A 16,785-nucleotide genomic window follows, 5' to 3' on the forward strand; every position below is an offset into this window, starting at 1 on the left:
GCGCAGTGGACGGCACAGGGACCCTTCCCTGGCAACGGCGCATGAGTGCAAAGTGAACGAAAAGGAAGTTAGTCTAAATCCTTCGTTGTTCTCTGGTTCAGGACAAAGAGGCCACATCCTTGATGTCCGGCAGGTGGGCTCCTCAGCCGAGCACCTGCTCACGTGTCGGTTCTCCCCAGCCGCCCTGGCCCTCGGTCTGGCGCCCTGCTCACTGCAAACACGCAGCCCTCGGAAACTGAAGAGGTTCGCCCGGGGAGCACGAGTTGGGTAGTAATTTATGGAAGTAGGTTCTGCGAGCGCAGGGCACGGGGCGAGGGGGGCTGAGGCGGGGCGAGTGCTGATGGAAGAAGGGATGAGCGCGGAGAACACGGGAGCGGGAAGCTGGTCCAGCAGACGACACTGGATCGCTGTCAGCTCAAGCCTGGCCACGGTGGGAACCGGCCTCTGCTCTCCCTCCAAGCCCCCTCCAAGCCCCACTCCAACTACGCTGAAAGGAGAAGTTACTGCGTCACGGTCCTCAGCAGCGTTCCTGGGAACTTCTGTTTCGTGGCTTCTGACCTCCCCCAAATCTGATCGTCTTCAGAATAGGGCTTTGTTCATTTGTTCTGAATACATTTTATTGGCCTTGTAATTCTAACTGTAACATAATAGACACTTGTCATAACAAGCCTAAAAATCCAAAGGGAGATAAAGAACAATTTAGAAATCTCCTACTTTAACTGCAATGCCCTGTGGGAACCAGTAACACAGTCCAGTGTGCAGCTCTCTGTACCTTCCTCGCGGTCCTGCAACATATACACACTCACATGCATGGTGGGTGGCCACTGGCTTTGGAACCTGTACACAAGCAAAATGTATAACTTGTTTTTAACGATAGATTAGAGACATTCCACCAGATAAATATATAGAGATTCGCCTTAGATTTTTTTTATCTAGAGTATGAATTAACTGCCATTAATTCAACTGCTCCTCAAATTATGTACACCCCAGGACTTTCAGGTTCACCAGCATGTGTGTGCTGCACTCAACACCCCAGTGACCGAAGGCTGTTTTAACTTTGTCACCTGGGTACCTGAGCCTTGAAACCTGCAAAGGCCACTCCCTCCCCTGCTCCCTGTCATTGAGAGAAGGAGCAAAGGGAGGCTGAAGGTGACCAGGTGCTCGTGGCCAACAGCCTCCTGCTGTGGCCTCCACCTGCTGCCCGCTGAGCCAGTACCTGCTCACGTGGCCCTGATGCAGCTGCCCGGCCACGGAGAACACAGCGTGTGCAGCTGCCTGACCACAGAGAACACAATGTTTATATATGCTCAGCCACAGAGAACACAGTGCCTGCAGCTGCCCAGCCACAGAGAACACAGTGTGTGCAGCTGCCCAGCCATGGAAAACACAGTGCCTGCAGCTGCACCCGCTGCTCCGCACATGCTCCGTTGCCCTTACTCGCCCACTGAGATTCTGTTGCTTTAAGTCAACAGTCCGGCTGCTGCAGCTCCGTGACCTCCAGTGTTTTCCTGGCCCAGATCCAAGGCAGGTGCCCGCCCACTGTGAATACTGTTTCTTTAGGGTTTGAGCTTCTTCGCATATTTGCTCAGGAGCAAGGATGTGTGATACTTCCCCAGCATGAATGAAGCCGGGAGAGGAGTCCCCTCCTCGCAGGAGCTGCAGGGATAACATTTCCCGCTGGACATCATTTGCCATGACACCAGCTGCAGCCGATGCGCGTTTACTTCTCAGCCAGAGGTCTTGGCAGGGATGCCAGCCTGCCAGCCGCCGTGCACTCCCCTCCGGAGACCTGGGAGCTGTGTGCATGCTGATGCGGAGCCATAGCAGGCAGCCATGGACTTCAGCAGCTCGTCTGTGTTTGATCAGCAGAAAGGTAAAGTGCTGTGTCAGCGCAGCCTCCGGGCCAGCCCCTCCACTCCGACCTCCATCCGACTGCAGCCGAGGGTGTGTGCGTGTGTGCGCGTGTGCGTGTGTGTGCGTGTGTGTGTGCGCGCCGTGGAAGGAGGACTCACGTAGGAAACAGTCCGTTTTAAGGGAGCTTTGGGCCTGTTGGTCTGAGAGTGCTCCCTACCTGCAAATTTTAAAAACTGGGTTTCAGGCAGTTTTTACTATCATCTTTATTTCCTTAGTTTTTTCTTTCCAATCTTTACAAAAAAATATATTAGAGCAAGTAATATAAAAAGAACAAACCCTGCGTCTCTTTTTACTCTATTAACCCAGTAGCTCATTGCTACAGATTCATAAACATCCCTTGATTTCCTTCAGGAACGGTGCCCGGATTTACACTGGCTGGCGCTCCCTCATCCGAGGCTGCGTGACGGCTTGTCACTCTGCTGTTATCTGCAGTGGCAGGACGTAGCTTTCTCACTCACAATTCCCAGCGCAGAGGTACTTTTCCGCCTGAAAACATTGCTGTCGAATCGACTCCTATGTCCTAAACACACGTATCAGCTGTGTAGTCTGTGTGTGCACACTGCATACACAGTGTGTGTACACATATGCATGATACCTGTGTAATGATGCGTCTTTTCTACGTATGTGCAGGAAATCTCCTTTCTGTGAGTGGAATAAATATTTCTAGAATGTGTTTTAAATAGCTGATCTCTAAGCCACTTTCTATAATCTGTGGATATTCTTCAGCATCCGAAGGCCCTTCGGTCATCGACTCGTTTGGGGCAGGTGAAAGCCTCATTAAGAGAATGTCTTCTTCTCCCTTTGCCCTCTGGACCACGGCGCTTACTACGTCTGCTTCACGGGTGAAATATTGTAGCTCAGTGTTTTCTCAAACAATAGATTCACATTCAGATTTCCGCGTCATGATATGTGTGTGTATAACTTGATCTCCAGGGCTTAACTCGTGTTGCACTGTGTGTGTGTGTGTGTGTGTGTGTGTGTGTGTGTTCAGAATGTGCTGGTTCACTGCGTCTGGATGTGAGCTCCATGGAGAAAGGGATGGTTCCGGCTGTACCACCCTCCCCCGCTCCCCTTGCTACATTTTGTATCACTGTTGACAATCAGCAACAGTGAAAATATGCCTAGATCCCGGAGACCTCATTCTGGCTACAAAGTAACACCATTGAGCTGTGCAGTCCAAGGGGTCGGAAGGGTTTATCCTTAGCCGGATTAGAGGGGCTGCAGGGATCCAGCCCTTCGTGACCAATGCGTCGGTTCTGGTGTGTCTCCTGCCAAGGCTCAGCCCAACATGGTTAAAATGTTAACGTGTACCATTGATCCTTATAGCACCTTTCACGTGAGCGATTCACAGCGATCCTGGCTCCGGGCTGGATTCTCCCCGGGCCGTCTCTGCTCTGCTTCTCTCCCCTTGCTGTCCACAGGGGCTGAGAGGCGGCAGTAACACGCTGCATAGGTGGCATGGCAGATCAGCCCCTCCCTAGCTGTGTCCCCTCAGCCAGTTACCTCCCTGCCCTCTCTGGGCCCTGGTCTCCACCGCAATGAAGTGAGGAAATGACGCCTACCCGGCAGGCTTGTCGTGAGGATCCAAACCGTGTAAGAGCGCACCCGTCCCGTTGCCCGAGGAGCAGTGCTCCCGGACTGAGGCTGCTTGGTGATTACCGCGCTCATCGTTCCGACCCCTGGACCGACGCCCTCGCCTCTCCGCTTCCCGCCGGAATTCAGCCGCCTCGGTACAAGCGAGGGCCTAGCTAAGGCCGGTCGACTTGACTGCATGCATTTCTTTTTTTCAGAATTCCGGGGCAGCACTGAGAGCGAGCCCTAGAATGCGTAACGAACAGAGACGTGGCTAGCTCTCAGCCCTCTGACCTCATTAACCCTTCCGCCTTCTTGAGAGCGGAGGCCACGACAGTAGACGTCAGGTAGACGTTAGCTCCCGCGTCGCTGGCAAGCCACGGTGCACGACGTTCTCTTGGAAGGCTGAGTGGGGGCTTTCGCAGAGGGTTTTCCATGCATTTTGAAAACCTGGGGAATCAAAGCTGCCACGGCCACTGGCTTTACAGGCAGATATGGACAGAAGGCCTCGCGGCTGGGAGGGTCACAGAAGTCCCGTGAGCATGGGTCTCCAACTGGGCCATCGGAACCTCCTGGACAGTTTCCGAAAATGCTGGTGCCTGGGTCTCAGCCCTGGAGATTCCGTGTCAGTGGAGGGGTCGGGCTGGACAGGCTCCTGGGGAAGTTCTGACTATGGCAGAGATCGAGGACCACTGTGCAGTCCACCCTCACATCCCAGGTGGAGAGGGGTTGAAGGCGGTGGCATCTCGGGGGGGGGGGGATAGAGGGCAGAGAGGTTAGAGGTGGTGGCACATCAGGTGGGAATAGAGGGCAGAGAGGTTAGAGGTGGTGGCACATCAGGTGGGAATAGAGGGCAGAGAGGTTAGAGGTGGTGGCACATCAGGTGGGAATAGAGGGCAGAGAGGTTAGAGGTGGTGGCACATCAGGTGGGAATAGAGGGCAGAGAGGTTAGAGGTGGTGGCATCTCAGGTGGGAATAGAGGGCAGAGAGGTTAGAGGTGGTGGCACATCAGGTGGGAATAGAGGGCAGAGAGGTTAGAGGTGGTGGCACATCAGGTGGGAATAGAGGGCAGAGAGGTTGAAGGTGAGCCCTCTTATACTAATAACAGCTCATCGGGAAGAGGGGCTGAGGCCCAGGTTCTCCAGCGGAAGCAGAACCAGGACCCATTTCGGCAGTCTCTGGCCTGGCCGCTCCTCGGGGGTGGGGGACTTAGGAGGGGGTCTGGCTCCGGTTGCCCTGAGAATGGTTAGCACTGTGCACTTGAAGAATGTGATGGATAACGACCACCACGGCCCAGACAGGGGGACCCGGTAAGTCTGGATCCCTCTGCAAACGCAGCTGTGTTTTCCGTGCACAGCAGAGGTAACCAGCCGACTCTGTGCCGGGGGCTGGGAGTAGATGGGCATTTGCTCCAGGCCTGTCTGCCCGCTCCCAGCTGCGGGCACGTGGGCACACGGATCGATCTCCTCGTCTGTAAAATGTGGAAAATATTAGGTGTTTGCAGGATTGCCGGGAGGTTTGCAGACAGGTTTCCGGCTGCGGGATTAGGGCCTGTCGGGCTTGCTCTGGGAGGCGGGGCGGGAGGAGCCTGGGCCTGGGAGACCGCCCCTTGCCTTCACCATAGCAACCTCCCTGCTGGCCCCAGCCCTGGCTCTCCACCGCCTCACGCCCACGACAGGAAGAGCTGTAGTAACACCGTTTACTACCGAACAGAGGTTCCCGTGGAAGCCGAGGTGTGTGTGACGAGACACTTGCATGTCAGGCTTTGTGGAAAGACACGCTTTATGTGCCTGAAGGAGGACCCCAGCCTCCGAGAGAACTGGGAGCGGTGTGGTCCGCGGGCCTCCTCCACCCGGCCCTGCCCGGTTCCGTGAGAAATGCGTTTGCAGGCACCGTGGGGACAGCCCACCCTCCTGGCTCTGTCACGTGTCAGCGAGATACCCAGAGACGCACAGCCCACTGTAAAGGAGTGCTTCATTACACCGGGGGCTGGGGCTCAGCTTCCCCGGATCCTCAGCACAGATTCTTCTGGCTCATCTGCTTTTGAAGACAGACACCCCCCCCCCCCAGGACTGGTACAATAGTGGGTGTGACCGTGATTACAGAAGTCAAAATTAGCTTATTCACCGGGCTCAAAAGTAACTGCAAATACCAACCCACTCGGAACTGCAAACGCCTCCCAACACGTGGGGCAACTACAATGGTGGCAAAACTCCTTTACTTCTGGGTGTAATTAACCCATTACTGAAAAAATATCGAGGACGGTTCATTGATGCTAAACATGGAATCCAGTCGCCTCAGTCTTGGGGCCCAGGTCACTAGGTCTTTCCCTGCAGGTGTTGTTGAGAGAGGAATGGGGGACCTCCTTCCAGCCCAGGGTGGGACAGAGCATAAGCGTCCCAGCTGGCTGTCTGGCAACCCTGGCGGGGTCCCCTCGGGGTCCCGGGTGAGCGTCAGGGGGTCAGCGGGCTGGCTGCCCTGGCGGGGTCCCCTCGGGGTCCCGGGTGAGCGTCAGGGGGTCAGCGGGCTGGCTGCCCTGGCTGGGTCCCCTTAGGGTCCCGGGTGAGCGTCAGGGGTCAGCGAGCTGGCTGCCCTGGCTGGGTCCCCTCGGGGTCCCGGGTGAGCGTCAGGGGTCAGCGGGCTGGCTGCCCTGGCTGGGTCCCCTCGGGGTCCCGGGTGAGCGTCAGGGGGTCAGCGGGCTGGCTGCCCTGGCTGGGTCCCCTTAGGGTCCCGGGTGAGCGTCAGGGGTCAGCGGGCTGGCTGCCCTGGCTGGGTCCTCTCAGGTCCCGGGTGAGCGTCAGGGGTCAGCGGGCTGGCTGCCCTGGCTGGGTCCCCTTAGGGTCCCGGGTGAGCGTCAGGGGTCAGCGGGCTGGCTGCCCTGGCTGGGTCCTCTCAGGTCCCGGGTGAGCGTCAGGGGTCAGCGGGCTGGCTGCCCTGGCTGGGTCCTCTCGGGGTCCCGGGTGAGCGTCAGGGGTCAGCGGGCTGGCTGCCCTGGCTGGGTCCCCTCGGGGTCCCGGGTGAGCGTCAGGGGTCAGCGGGCTGGCTGCCCCGGCTGCTGCAGGGGAGAACCCGTGTCCACCTGTCTTCGCCTGGCCTTCTGTGTGTCTGTCTGTCCGAGGCCCTCTGCCTCTCTGACATGCGCGTGATTACATGTGGGCCCAGGAGCCAAGGCGAGCTGTGCCCCCAGATCCGGGACAGCCCTGGGAACCGCGCGGATGTGTCTCCGGGGCCTGCCGCATGGCGTGAAAACAGCGAATCGCGTGTCCCGGTTCAGCAAGCGAGGGGCCTCGGGACTTGGTTTCGGGAAAATCCGTCCCCATTGAAGTAGAAGGAACCCAGGCATCGGGGCGTTCGGAGAAAGGCAGGTGGAGGAGACAGGAGGGGGCGATGCGGCCCCTGGGGCTGGTCACAGACCTCCTGGGAAGGAAACCGCCGAGGAGAAACCTGTGACTGGTTCTCGGGCTGCTGAGCCAGACGAGAAGGTCCGCAGGCGAAGGACCAGCTGCAGGGTCAGAAGCAGATTATCTGTCGCCTCTGGGAAAGTGCGAGCAGTGGTCACTGCGGGTAGGACACTATTGTCCTTTTGCATCAGTATCGGTTTTCTAAAATCGGCTCCGCAGTGTCATTGAGAAGGGGTGAGACGTGTCCTCGAGCACTGCGGGGGGTTCCGAGCACTGCGGGGGATTCAGAGCACTGCGGGGGGGGGTTCCGAGCACAGCGGGGGGGGTTCGGAGCACTGCGGGGGGGGGGGTTCCGAACACTGCGGGGGGGTTCCGAGCACTGCGGGGGGTTCAGAGCACTGCGGGGGGGGGGTTCGGAGCACTGCGGGGGGTTCCAAGCACTGCGGGGGGCTCCGAGCACAGCGGGGGGATTTCGGAGCACTGCGGGGGGAGTTCTAAGCACTGCGGGGAGGGGGGGGAGGCGTTCTGAGCACTGCGGGGGGGGTTCCGAGCACTGCGGGGGGGGGTTCGGAGCACTGAGGGGTTTCGGAGCACTGCGGAGGGGGTTCCAAGCACTGCGGGGGGCTCCAAGCACTGCGGCGGGGTTCCGAGCACTGCGGGGGGGTTCGGAGCACTGCGGGGCGCGGGGAGGAGGCATTCCGAGCACTGCGGGGGGTTCCAAGCACTGCAGGGGGAGTTCTGAGCACTGCGGGGGGGCTTTGAGCACTGCGGGGGGCTCCGAGCACTGCGAGGGAGTTCTGAGCACTGCGGGGGTCTTCGAGCACTGGGGGGGGCTCCGAGCACTGCGGGGGGGTTCTGAGCACTGTGGGGGGCTTCGAGCACTGCGGGGGCTCCGAGCACTGCGAGGGGGTTCTGAGCACTGCGGGGGTCTTCGAGCACTGGGGGGGGCTCCGAGCACTGCGGGGGGGTTCTGAGCACTGCGGGGGGCTTCGAGCACTGCGGGGGACTCCGAGCACTGCGAGGGGGTTCACGACCTCTGGAGGCCAGTTTGACCCAGAGGCGGGTCCATGGGCTCCGAGTTCATGTCTACGAGTGTGGCCGGAGGGAATACTCAGAGGCTCAGGAAGACAGGTAGGCAGGATGTCACAGCGTCACTTAGAACAGCCGTGGAATGTGGAGTCCTCCCGAAAGAGGACAATTTGAATGTCCAGTGATATGAGAATTGATCAGACCACTCGTGCTGAGCTCAGTCAAGGGGCGTCAATGCACATTTCAGAAATAACATGTTCAAATCTCACCTTTGACGTGGGAAATACCTCGTTATGATCTGATATCAGGTGAGAAAGAGGAAAAGTCAGCGTTACGAAGGGACAGATAGTCACGCGCAAGGTCCGCACGGGGCTCAGAACTCTGGACACCGCTGTCACGATCTTAAAACCTCTCTGTACCTTCCGATCAGAATTGCCCAGGAACACACCCCACAGTCCAGTGGCGAAACCGCCAGCCCCCTTCTGAGGCTGCGCCACCCCTGTTCTGATGGGGCTCCGCCAGGCCAGTCGCTCCGTCCTGTGCTTACCCCCGATGCTGTGGAGGGGAGTTCGAGACAGGGCGGCGGGCCCTCGCGTCAGCTGGCCTCACCCTGGCCCCCGGGAGCTCTGGTCCTGGTGCTCGGGCGCGATCACTGGGTTCCAGCCCACGGAAAGACCACGGTTGGGAGATCTGGGATTGGCATCGCCAGCTTGGGTGGCGGGTCCTGCCCCCGCAGCAGCCAGGATCCTAATCCCCACGGGTGCCGCCTGCAATCCCAATCCCGCCCCGTGGGTGCAGAGGGCCTTCCAGAATGTTCTCCCTCCCATTGGCTGTCTCCTGGCCTCCCTTTGTCTGCTCCTTGGGAACGTAGCGTTTCCTTTACGTGACCACGGGTGGGGTTACCACTCGCCCTCTGCCATGTCCATTTAAACACAGGATGGGAGCAGGACAGTCAGGTTTTGAGGGGGAGGCTCACAACTGCACCTCTGGAGCCACCAGGCCCCTCGGCCTTCCCCCCACCAGCACCCCCACACCTGCACCTGTTCCGCAGGTGGGGGCGGGACGGGGGAGGTGGGGGCGGGAAGAAACCCCATCTGCCGCACAAGTCACGTCCATGCAACATGCCAGCATCTTAATGGTGATCATCTTCAATACACATCTTCTTATCTGTGCTCTGATCATCTTTATAATCCAAAGGGGTATTACCAATAAAATGACAGAGCAATTAAATAAAAGTAGCTCGGACTAGCACTTGGGCCGTCCGGTTTTTACGTTCTCGAGGTGAGTCTCATGTGTAGCCGGGGCTGGGACCCAGGCTGCCAACCTCTCACTTTACGAAAGTGAGAGCTGAGCCCGGAGCCGTTTGCTGAGCCCTCAGTGTGGTGCTGGGAAGGAGGTTCTGCTCGAGACGCAGGGTTCACGGGGAAGTCGGGTCTCTTAGCCACTGGGAACTCCTTGCTGTTGTCACTCTTTTGGACTCCACACAATGACACGCTCAGAGCTCCGAAGATATGATTCATTATTTAATTAAATGTATTGGGGTCACACTGGTTACTAAGATTATGTAAGTTTCAGCAGACGATTCTAAGACACGTCATTTGTATGTTGCGTTGTCTGCTCACCACCCAGAGTCACATCATCTTCCATCACCATGAATTTGGTCCCTTTACCCTTTACCACCTGCCCACCCCCTCCCTCTGGTAACCACCACACCGTCGTCTGCGTCTATCAGTTTTGTTTGTGTGTCTCATTTGTTCATTTGTTGCTTTCAGTTTTATATTCTACCTGTGAGTGAAAGTAGATGGTTCTGGCTTTTTCTGTCTGACTCATTTTGCTTAGCATGACATGCCCAAGGTCCATCCATGCTGGCGCAAATGGCAGTATTTCGTCTCTTCTGATGGCTGAGTCGTACTCATTGTGTCTGTACCACATCTTCTTTATCCAGCCGTGTATCGAAGGACACGTTGGTTGTTTCCATGTCTTGGCCACTGTGAATAATGCTACAATGAGCATGGGGTGCATATATTTTTACAAATAAATGTTTACACAATTTTCAGATAGACACTCAGAAGAGGGCTTGCTGGGTCATGTGGTAAGTCTATGCTTAATTTTTTGAGGACCCTCCAGACGGCTCTCCACAGAGGCTGCTCAGGTCCCGTCCCCACCAGCAGGGAATGAGGGTTTCTGTGTCTCCACAGCCTCCAGCACTTGTCTTTGCCTGTCTTGTTGATAACAGTGATTCCAACAGGTGCGAGGCGGTATCTCATGAAGTTGGCTTTGCCTTTCCCTAGTAGCTAGTGAGGCTGAGCATCTTTTCATACATCTGTTGGCCATTTATGTGTCTTCCTTGGAGAAATCTCTGTTCGGATTCTCTGCTCATTTTTTAATTGGATTGTCTGTTTGGTGCTGGGCTGTATGAGTTCTTTACATATTTTGGATATTAACCCCTTGTTGGAGCTGTTGTTTGCAAATATCTTCTCCCATTTGGTTGGTTGTCTTTTTGTTTGATAGTTGATGGTTTCCTTTGCTGTGTTGAAGCTTTTTAGTTTGATGTAGCTCCATTCATTTATTTTTACTTCCCTTGCCTTATTAATTTGGGGTCAAATTAATAAAACCCTTTCTAAGACAAGGTCCATAAGTTTAGTACTTATGTTTGTATCTATTAATTTATTGTTTCAGGTATCACATTTAGGTCTTTGATCCATTATGAGGTATCACACTTTCTGACTTCAAACTATACTACAAAGCTACAGTACTCAAAACAGCATGGTACTGGCAGAAAAACAGACATACAGACCAATGGAACAGAACTGAGAGCCCAGAAATAGAGCCACAACAAGTATATGGGCAAATAACTCTCGACAAAGACATACAATGGGGGAAAGAACGCCTCTTCAATACATGGCACTGGGAAAACTGGAAAAGGATGAAGACGTGGTGCAAATCGGCTTCCTGGAACCTACACCTGTCACATGTGGTAGCTGAGGAAAGCTGTTACTTATTCCCCGCTACCTAGAAGGCAGTGACGTGCCTCATGCAGCTGCCCAAGGAGCAGAGGACCCCTCTCCACCACGTCCCCCAGCTCCGATGCCCAGGGTTATGGCCAAAGAGCTTCGTTTCGGAGACCCTCCCTCTCCAGTGTCCCAGCTGGGCAAGAATGTGCTAACTGAACCAGCAAACACATATGTACCAAGTCTCTGCCACATGGCCAACACTACTCTAGCCTCTACTATTAATGTTAAGATTTTATTCTGTAATAAAGGCAGAACCACGCAGCCACTTCTATGACGGTCCCATGAAGGGGTTTTGTTCACCGGGGCGGGGGGGGGGGGGTGGAATCTCTGCCCTCACAAAGCAGCAGTGAAGCCGAGGCAGACAGAGTCCGGCAGCTGCCCCAGCGCATGAGAAGACCCGTTTCAACCACCTGTAAGCACCTTCAGGAACCCAGGGACAGCTCTCCGGGAGCGACCTGCCGTCACGACATGGACAGAAAGCACGTTGGGTCCTCGACAGAGTCAGTGCGATTCCAAAGAAAACTTAGAGAAGGAGGAGACCCTGTCTGGCCTGGCCGCACAGCTGACAGAGGGAGAAGGCAGCGTCGAGCCCCCGAGGACATCGGTGGAAGTCCCGCCGACAGAATGTGACTGTATCTTGGCTTCAGGAGCCGAGAGGCATGTTCAATCTGACACGTGGACCGGGCCCACAGTACACGCTTCCTTAAACTGTGTTCAGGAGGGCATGTCCCTAGGGCAGGGTTGCAAGTGGCCACAGTAGAGGGCCACCAGGAAGATGCTGTCTGACGGACCCAGAGAAGCCCCTTCCCCAAACCCTTCCAGCCCAATAGCCATGTTCATCAGCAACGGGTGATTATCACCTTGGCCCATTTGGCTCAGCAGTTAGAGCATCGACCTGAGGACCAAAGAGTTGGTTTCGATTCCCTGTCAAGAGCATGTACCTTGGTTGCAGGTTCGATCCCCGGTCCAGGTCAGGGTCGTGTGGGAGGCAACAGATGGATGTGCCTCTCTCACATCTATGATTCTCCCTCTCCCTCTCCCTCCCTCTACTCCATCTAAACGTCAGTGGGAACACATCCTCGGGTGAGGATTAATGCGAGCAACAGGTGATTGTTCCTGGAGCTCCACAGGTGTGAGGAAGGTGCAGACTGTCAAGCGTGCAGCCTCGGAGCTCACCGGCCCCTCCAGCGCGTCGCCCAGAGCATCCCGGGGCGCTCGGGTCAGAGCCGGTCTGCACGTGACCGTGACGAGGAGCACACTAGCTCATGGGGGTCCCCTCTGGTCCTGAGCAGCTCTGGTCATTCAGAAGATGGATTTGTCCCCTTTCTACCCATCCCAGCTGGTCCTGCCCTCTGTCTGTGCAGAAAACAAATGTGAACTCTTCCAACTTTTAAAATATTTGCAAACGGCTGTCCTGTTCCACGGAGTCTGCTTGTCTTCAAACTAAACAAATCCTGCCTCTTCACCCATTCCTCACCTCCCAGAGTCCCCACTTACAATGGCAAATACCTGGGCAAACACCTGTGGTTCTTGAACGTGAGAGAGGTAGGTGGAGTCACAATTTGCCCAGAGGGGAGAAAGGGAAATCACAGGCAGGTGATCAAAATAACACTTCTTTACAATTTCCAGAGGCAACCTTCTTAAAGTTTTAGGTTTATACCTGCCCGATTACTGAAGAACCTCTCAACACAATATTTTAACATCAGGGAGACCTCCACCAGACTCCAGTGGGTGCAAAAACCCACCGAGCATTGATCTATGAGCCCTGTGCATCAAAGATTGAGATCTCACTTGGTAAGAATGAGTCTCATTAGTAGGAGAGTGCATTCTATGTAAATGCAGCCTAGTGGGGCCTGTTAGGGAGATTCAACCAGACATCCTTCTTCAAACAGCTCATTCCATCTCCCAGCCCGGGGCCCCTCCTCCGCCCAGCAGAGTCCAAGCAGGAATGGCCCTCACAGGTTGCAGAATGACCCGAGCACAGCAGAGGCTGATTCAACAACTGCAGTGAGGGTTGCATCTCAAGTCTGGGTATGAAAGGAGACCTGACCACGGCCAGATGTTTGTCATGAGACAGTGTCCTTGGGAGACTCATTGCCCCAGGCTGAGATCCCAGGGCACCAAGGCTGCTCTGAGATGTGTTCTCTCAGCTGGGGCGTGCAGAACACTTGGAGCTATTTTGCTCTTTAAAATGTTAGAAACTCTTTTCCCTCCTCCTGTGTGATGCACTTTACAGACCACTCTGAAAGTGTGGGGTTGGGGGGTTGGAAAATGGATGATTTGTAACCTTGTGTTAATGCATCCTCGCTATCTGGCCAGCCCAGGTGCAACTGAGTGCTTCATTTGCATGTGAATAAGATAAGGTTTGCCTGGGTGGACTTTTGGGTCCTAGGGTTCAAGAATGTCTGTGTTTGTTGTTTTTTAGTTTCAAAATCTCTTTCCCCGTAAAAGCGAGAGACAAGCTGGGCTGTGTGGTTTGCAGAGACACCATCTCAAGGAAATAATTTACATAAAGGAAATAATAATTCACATGTAACCTGGGGGAACCAATCTGCAAATAAATGGGGCTGTGTCCAAAGATCTGGAGCATTTGCTCCCTTGCAAAGCTCCCCCTCACTCCAAGCAGCGTGTGCTTGTAGTTCATTGCGTTGCACCGATCCCAGCAGGCTGAGAGACAGCAAGTGGTGACCCCAACGTGACTTTGGTACACAGCAGCGAGACTGCACGAAAGCTTCAGCCAATACACCCTGAGGGCCTGGAGGAGGAAACAGGAGACATAGCACCTGTTTTAGCTCCAAACCCTCCGCAGCCTGCTGAGCTGTCAGAGGGTCTCATTGGGGGAAAGCCAGAGGGGCCCGTCCACGTCACGGGAGTAGTAGTGACAACAATAATTGGCCATTTGAATTGTTGTCTGTGCCAGGCATTGCTCTCAGCCAGGGACTGTCCACTGCAGGCCACGAGAATGTTTAAAACACGCAACACCTGGGCCCCGACCTCTTTCCCACATCAAAACATAAGAACAACCAACACAGCAGTAGCCATCCAGTGTGAATAAATCAAACATATGCCTTTTCTTGTCAGACTGACAAAAAATGTAGTATGCCTTTTGGGGTGCCACGGAATTTCAGTCTTTAGCCGGTGTGCTCCATGAGCTGGAAAGGGTTGAAAATCGCTGCTCTGAGCACTTGGTGTGAATTAACTCACTGAGCTCTCAGAACAGCCCCGTGAGGTACATACTGTTCTTATCCCGTTGGGCAAGTGGGAACAGAGAGGTTAAGCAACTCCCCCAAGGTCACACAGCTGTCAGGTAAGTGCAGTGCCAGGACTTGAACTCTGGAGGTTGGGTCTGCGCCGTTACCATTTCTCTTTATTTTGTTCCCGTGCCTGCCACCTGGGCCAGTGACCTTCCACTTGTTCCTGCGTGTCTTCCCGCTCCACCAGCAGAACAGGTGCCCCGGTTCAAGGGCCTGGTCAAGGACCGCAGGGACTTGTTATCACCACGAGGGGGCGGTGTTGTCACATGGAGCCATCCGCAGCCTCACCACCTCACAGGACATTCCAGACAGCCCCTAGCTGCCCTTTCTCTGGCCCCATCTGGAGGAGAGGGGTGTAAATTACAGAAACGCCCAGAAACTATTTACCTAAGCGCATCTTCGTCTGTCCTGCCCTGATCCTCCTGGTGTATCACAACCTCGCATTACACACTTGTCTTCCCAGCAGGGGGGTCTTTCTTGGGGACAGAGACACTGCCCCTTTATACCAGGAGTCTCCCTCACCTGTGGCAGGTGCTGAGCAAGTGGACAAAGGATGAACCGGTTTTTCAGAGGTCACCTGGCCCCCCAAGGAGCAGTCGAAGGAAGAGCCAGGGGCCCTCTGGAGCTGCCCTGGACGGACCCGGGCTTCGCGGTGCTTAGCCACCCCCGGGTCCCAATAGCACGAACCCAGGGGCCTCTCTGGAACATCCTGGGCTGAGCTCTCAAACTGCAAGACCCAGACTCTGCTGCCACCAACCCAGCCTCCACAGGACGGTCCGGGCTTAAGCAGAACAGAGGCCAAGCTGAGCTCTGGGCGATTTCAAGCAAGTGGGCCCCGACCTGGGCAGTCCTGGGCTCTCCTGCGGACTCCACAGCGACAAAGCCGAGCACCGGGAAGCTCTGAAGGCCGTCCAATCAGAAATGTCCAGCAGCCGGTCACCTTTCTGCGCCCCTGTTCTTAAACACCTGGGCCCCAGGGATAAGGTGGATGATCCCTGATACCCAGAAACCTGTTAAGGTTTTTAACAATGAAAAGGAGAAATAACATCTACCCTTCCAATTGTTAGGTAGAAATTAATAAAAATTTAAAATCTGTACTTGTTTGGTTTTTTTAGAAATCTACTAAGGTATCTATAAAAGTCAGAATTAGAAAAGTACATCCATATTATGTTTTCTCGTTCATAAATTTGCCAACTGGGAATGGTCTGTCTCGGTTACGACCCGCCTGTGTGTTCCCTGCAGCTCGTTAGTGTGAAGGCAGTGAGACCCTCCTTCGCGGCTGAGACACTCGGTTACTTTGACGGCTACGCAGACGTAGGTGAATAACAGAGAACTGTGGCAACGTGAGACTGTTCTGAAGGCCACCCAGGAGGTTACCACGCTGACTTCCGAGGCATCTCCGCCAGTCCTGTACACAGTTCACACACTCAGACGGTTCTTTTTCTTTTCATCCTCACCCGAGGACATTTCTGCATTTATCTTCAGATGAGCCGGAGGGAGAGAGGGAGGAAGAGAGAGAGAGAAACATCCATGTGAGAGAGACACATCGAGTGGTTGCCACCCGCACGACCCCAACCAGGGCTGGGGACAAACCGCAACTGAGTACGTGCCCTTAGCGGGCACCGAACCCGGGTCTCTCTGGTCCGTGGGCCGCCGCTCTAACCACTGAGCCGCACCAGCCAGGGCCACAGACGATTCTTTACACAACGTCACTGTGTCTGTGCACATGCTTCTCTTCCTGTCTCTTGACCTGTCTTTGCCCCTTTCTCTCCTTTCAAGTCTCGCTTCCTCGGTGTGGATCCTGAAATTCCCTTTCTGCGCCTCCATAGTCTATCTGCTTAATTTTCACACAGAGTCACACAGTCCAACGACTTCCTTCTCCCAGCTGAATGGGAAGAAAGACAGATGATAAAAATGGGTGGTAGATAATGTGATACTAGAGAGAGGAGAGATAGATTGATGACCGATGGTAGGTAGATGATAGATGATAGATCAATGATAAATAGATTGATGGTCGATGATAGACAAACAAGGGAAGAAGGAAGGAGCGAAGGAAGAATTCACGTGTTGTTTGTTGACTTAACCCTTCTGTGAATCTTAGGTGGTTCCGAGACCTCCGGCAGAAAGCGGTTCTCCTGCCTCCATCTGGGTCCATAAGGACCATCGGCCTCGCTTCTCCTCGCACCTGCTCCTCCGGCGCCAGCCTTGCTCCTTCCCACACAGACTGGACGTTCCCGGGTGTGGGCTCAAGTATTTGCACTGACTGCGGTTCGCCCTGGCTGAGCCTACACACCCTCCCCGGGCCCTTCACCTCCTTCCCCGAATCTCTCTGTGGTTCGCTGGACAGCGCAGGGCCACAGGCTCTGAAGGACCCTGTGTCCTGCCCCACACACCCCGACCCCCCCGCGCTGCGCTCCGTGTCTGAACCCCGTCCGCAGCGCACTTTGGCGGTGGTCATCTGGCCGAGATTGGCCACCTCAGTGACAGGGAGCTCACTGCCCCTGGAGGTGACCCGGTCATTTCTGCCGTGTCCTCACGGTTAAAACGCGCTTCTGACACCTTCACCTGCCGCGTTTCTAAACGCCGCGGTTTCACAGAGCC

General features: G+C 55.2%; 1 protein-coding gene across 1 annotated transcript in view; it reads left to right on the forward strand.

The window, feature by feature from the left end:
• The first annotated feature begins 1,833 nt into the window (after positions 1-1,833).
• Positions 1,834-16,785, forward strand: part of ANKRD55 (ankyrin repeat domain 55) — a 74,281-nt gene continuing 59,329 nt past the window's right edge. The window contains exons 1-2 of the mRNA XM_036278794.1: positions 1,834-1,944; positions 12,415-12,475. Of these exons, the coding sequence (XP_036134687.1) occupies positions 1,834-1,944; positions 12,415-12,475 (172 nt within the window). The remainder of the gene's footprint in view (positions 1,945-12,414; positions 12,476-16,785) is intronic.

Source organism: Molossus molossus, unplaced genomic scaffold, assembly GCF_014108415.1.
Source record: "Molossus molossus isolate mMolMol1 unplaced genomic scaffold, mMolMol1.p scaffold_m16_p_3, whole genome shotgun sequence".
Classification (NCBI taxonomy): domain Eukaryota; kingdom Metazoa; phylum Chordata; class Mammalia; order Chiroptera; family Molossidae; genus Molossus; species Molossus molossus.